General features: G+C 61.9%; 1 protein-coding gene across 1 annotated transcript; it reads left to right on the plus strand.

Annotated features, from left to right (window-relative positions):
• Positions 1 to 258: 258 nt before the first annotated feature.
• Positions 259 to 3,447, plus strand: MNX1 (motor neuron and pancreas homeobox 1). Its single transcript, XM_056338396.1, has 3 exons — positions 259 to 865; positions 2,859 to 3,019; positions 3,118 to 3,447. The coding sequence occupies exons 1-3, from the start codon at positions 259 to 261 to the stop codon at positions 3,445 to 3,447; spliced, it is 1,098 nt and encodes a 365-aa protein (XP_056194371.1).
• The last annotated feature ends 631 nt before the right edge of the window (positions 3,448 to 4,078 follow it).

Here is a 4,078-nt window from a genome sequence, read left to right on the forward strand (position 1 = left end):
GTCCCCGGGGCTCGGGGAGGGGGAAAGGGGGAGGGGGCGGGCCGCCCCCCGGCCGCCGTGACAGGTGGGCGGCGGGGCCAATGGCGGGCGAGGCCGCAGCGGCGCCGGTCCAATGGGAGCCGCCTGCGGCCCTTGAAGGGGCGCGCCGCGGAGCGCGGCCGCACTGCCGCCCGCCGCCGCCGGGAGACGCGGCCGGCCCGGGGCAGCCCGACGCGCCGCGGTTCCCCGCCCCTCCCGCCCCAGCCCGCCGGCGCTCCCATGGAAAAATCCAAAAATTTCCGCATTGACGCGCTGCTGGCTGTCGACCCCCCCAAGGCGGCGGCGGCGGGGCAGAGCGCGCCGCTGGCCCTGGTCACCTCGCTGGGCGGCAGCGGCAGCAGCAGCGGGAGCGGCAGCGGCAGCCCCCCGTCGTCCTCGTCCTCCTCCTCCTCTTCGTCCTCCTCCGAGCATCCCGCCGGCGGCCCCGCCGACTGCCTGCGCACCGACAGCCCCTCTCCGCCGCGCCTCCTGGCCGCCCACTGCGCCCTGGTCCCCAAACCCGGCTTCCTGCCCGGGGCCGGCAGCGGCGCCCACCCGCACCACCACGCCTCGGCGGCCGGCATGGCCCTGGGACTGCACCCCGCGGCGCCCGGCGGGCCGGGCATGCCGGCGCAGGCGGCCCTCTACGGGCACCCCGTGTACGGCTACTCGGCGCTGGGCGGGCAGCACCCGGCCCTCTCCTACTCCTACTCGCAAGTGCAGGGAGCGCACCCGTCCCACCCCGCCGCCGACCCCATCAAGCTCAGCGCCGGCACCTTCCAGCTGGACCAGTGGCTGCGAGCCTCCACCGCCGGCATGATCCTGCCCAAGATGCCCGACTTCAGCTGTGAGTATTTGCCTCCCGCCGCCGCGTCCCCTCCCTGTCCCGGTGCAGGGGCCTACCGGGAGCTGTCTCCTTCCCAGAGGGAAGAAACCCCCCATCCCTGCCCCCGCGGAGATAAGCTGTAGACTTAAACCGGAGGAGACAATTTATTTTTTTTTTTAGTTTTTATTAAAAGGGGAAGACAGCCATCCGCGATGGCAGGCGGGTATGTGTGGGGCGCCTCGCCGTTCCCGGCCCCCGAGGAGCCCCGAGGAATCAATCGCGAGCATCCCAGCCCTCCGTGGCCGGTTAAATAAAGGTGGCAGGTCGCTCCCTACCCGCCGCCCACCAGGAGGGGAGATGGGGGCGGTGGGGACCGGGCAGGGGCAGGAGCCCCCGTGGACTGCTCCAAACAGCCGGTCCCCATGTACCCCGGCAAAAGCAGGGTGGCAGGTCCCATCGCTCAGCCATCGTTCTTCATTTTATTCCTTTTCTATCGCAAACGGGCTTGTGATAATTACGGCAGGCTCCTCCAGTTAAACGGGGAGGGGGGGGGCTGGGGTGAGCCAAAAGAATCGGGGTTCTGCGTTCCCTGGGGATCACGAATAGACACGAAGCAAACATAGAAGACAGGGTTTAGGTTTGGGAGCAGGGCAGGCTGAAAATGCTGCATTAAACCCGACAATCCCGGAGTCCCAGCAAAGGCACACCGCTGGTGCTAGGCCTTGCGGCCATGGGGACCTTGCATGCATCTGTTTTAGGCAAAGATCATTTTCAGAGGTGTGAGCTCTCGGTGGGAATGGCCCGTTTAACAATACCGGAGGTGTAGTTTTACAAAAATCATGCCAGGAAAAGAATTGTGATTTAAAAAAAAAAAAAAAATCCCCCCCCTTCCCCCCATACTCTGCGCACACGTTGGTAGACAAAAAAGTCCATTGTTTTCTCTCGAATTGGGGTTGTTTAGACTGGAACATTCAGGAAGAAAAAAATAATTAGGAGAGCTGTCAGAGCCCTGCCTCTTAAACAAGGTGCAGAGGGGGGAATAAATAACCGGAGAGAAACGAGAATGGAGCCTCGGAAAATCGCACCGCAGTGAGAAAATGTGCCGGGAGCGGACACTGCCCGGCTCTGCAGCCCGCCCCGGCCGGCGGCAGCCGCCCCTGCCTAGGGCTTTTTTAAATTTTTTTCCTTTTTTTTTTTTTTTTTTTTTCCCCTAAACTAAATAAACCAAAGTGCCAAAATACTTCGGGAAATGGGCAACAGTGCTGCCGCGTTGCATTCCCGGGGGTGCCCAGGCCCCTTGAAGGGGCTCAGCCCTGCCGCTGCCCTCTCTCTTGCCCATCACCGCGTCTTTTTTTTTTTTTGTTTTAATCTTATTTTACATATACAATCCTTGCCTTTAACTCTTTTTCTCTGAACGCGGAAAACACGCCAATTTTGGGTTGGTTTTTTTTTTTTCTTCCTCTTTTCCCGTTCAACGAGTTTTCCAGCCCTCGCCGCTATTTACGCTGTGACGGGCGGCGGTGCCCGGCGCTGCCAGCCTGCGGTGCGGAGCGGCCCCGGCCCGCCGCAGCGCTTCCCGCCTGCACTCCCGTTAATTAAACGGGTATGGGCGGGCTGGGAGTGCGGCAGGTTTAACTAAAACATTAAATGGAACAAATCGCTGCTCCCCGGGGAGGCCGGTACCCCTTCGCTACGATCCTTGGCTCCATTTTATTGTCTCGCATTTGTTTGTCTCTTGATTTCCCAAGAGGCTTATTTTTCTTTATTTAAAAAAATTTAATTTTTTTTTGGGGGGGGGGGTGTCCCCTGACACTGTGGAAGCCCAGAAACCTCCAAGCTGGAGGGCCTGGAGGAGATTCCCTCCCCCTGTCCATGCTCCAGTGGATAACTGCCCATCCCTGCCTCAGCCTGCCCCCCTCAGCATCTTTCCTTCCTCACCCCATCCCGGGGATGCCCGGCCGTGGTGGGGCGGCTCCGCGCTCACCTCCGCGTTCCCCCTCCTCTCTTTTCCCAGCCCAGGCGCAGTCCAACCTGCTGGGGAAGTGCCGCCGGCCCCGCACGGCCTTTACCAGCCAGCAGCTGCTGGAGCTGGAGCACCAGTTCAAGCTTAACAAGTACCTCTCCCGGCCCAAGCGGTTCGAGGTGGCCACATCGCTGATGCTCACCGAGACGCAGGTGAGTCCCCCTGGCCCCGCGGGCAAGGGGCAGGTGGGGGATGCTGCCGTCGGGGGGGCAATGGATGAAGCGGTCTGTGTGTCCCCCGTCTCGCCCAGGTGAAGATCTGGTTCCAGAACCGGCGCATGAAGTGGAAGCGCAGCAAGAAGGCGAAGGAGCAGGCGGCACAGGAGGCCGAGAAGCAGAAGGGAGGCGGCGGGGAGGACAAGGGGGATGAGGACCTGCTGCTGCCCGCCTCGGAGAAGAGCGGCGGGAGGAGGATGCGGGAGCTGCCCGACAGCGAGCCCGAGGACGAGGAAGAGGAGGAGGAGGAAGAGGAGGCAGCGGCCGGGCGGTGCTGCCCTTACCACTCCTCCGATTGCTCCGAGGCGGATGAGGAGGACACGCAGCCCCGCGGCCGGCACGGAGCCCCGGCGCAGCCCCAGTGAGCCCCCCCGCACGCCCCGCTCCCTCCAGCCGCGGGCTCTGCCCGTCCCGTCGGGGCGGGGGGAAGCCCTGCTGCTCTTGGTCGGCACCGGCCCCGCTCCCCCCTTGCTGCGATTTCTCCCTGCTTGGAGGGGGATGGAGAAGAGGATCCTCCGCGCGCCGGGCGGGGAAGAGGATTTACGGTGAATACAGTGTTAACATTGACTGAAAATCAGACAAAACTTGAGCCCCCCCTCCCTCCCGTCCCTGCCCCCTGGAAGCGTGTTCCTTTCGCTGAATATTGGAAATGTTTTGTTCTTACTATATATCGGGGAAACTGTTTATGTCATGAACGTTAAAACTGCTGGAAATCTCAATACTGTCTTTATTTTTGTATATCATATTTATAAAAAAAAATTACCTCTACTTATGCATGCTAAATTATTCCCCAGGCCCTCCCACCTGCGCGATGAGGTGGAAAATAAACGGCGTTTTGTACTTGAGCTGTACGAGCGCTCTGTGCGGGGGTGATGCTGGGCTCCTCGGGCCGCGGTCCCTGCGGGCCGGGGGTCCCGGTGCACCGGGCGGTGCCGAGGGGCCCGGGAAGGAGCAGGGAACCGTTTTCTAACCCGACTTTAAATCGGTGCCGCAGCT

The sequence above is a fragment of the Falco biarmicus genome, chromosome 4 (assembly GCF_023638135.1).
Source record: "Falco biarmicus isolate bFalBia1 chromosome 4, bFalBia1.pri, whole genome shotgun sequence".
NCBI classification, from domain to species: domain Eukaryota; kingdom Metazoa; phylum Chordata; class Aves; order Falconiformes; family Falconidae; genus Falco; species Falco biarmicus.

Bases quoted from the DNA above. Each gene is read 5' to 3' on its own strand.
- MNX1 (XM_056338396.1), top strand. From the start codon at position 259: ATGGAAAAATCCAAAAATTTCCGCATTGACGCGCTGCTGGCTGTCGAC. The intron at 866-2,858 runs GTGAGTATTTGC...CTCTTTTCCCAG, and splicing joins CAAGATGCCCGACTTCAGCT to CCCAGGCGCAGTCCAACCTG. The intron at 3,020-3,117 runs GTGAGTCCCCCT...CGTCTCGCCCAG, and splicing joins TGATGCTCACCGAGACGCAG to GTGAAGATCTGGTTCCAGAA.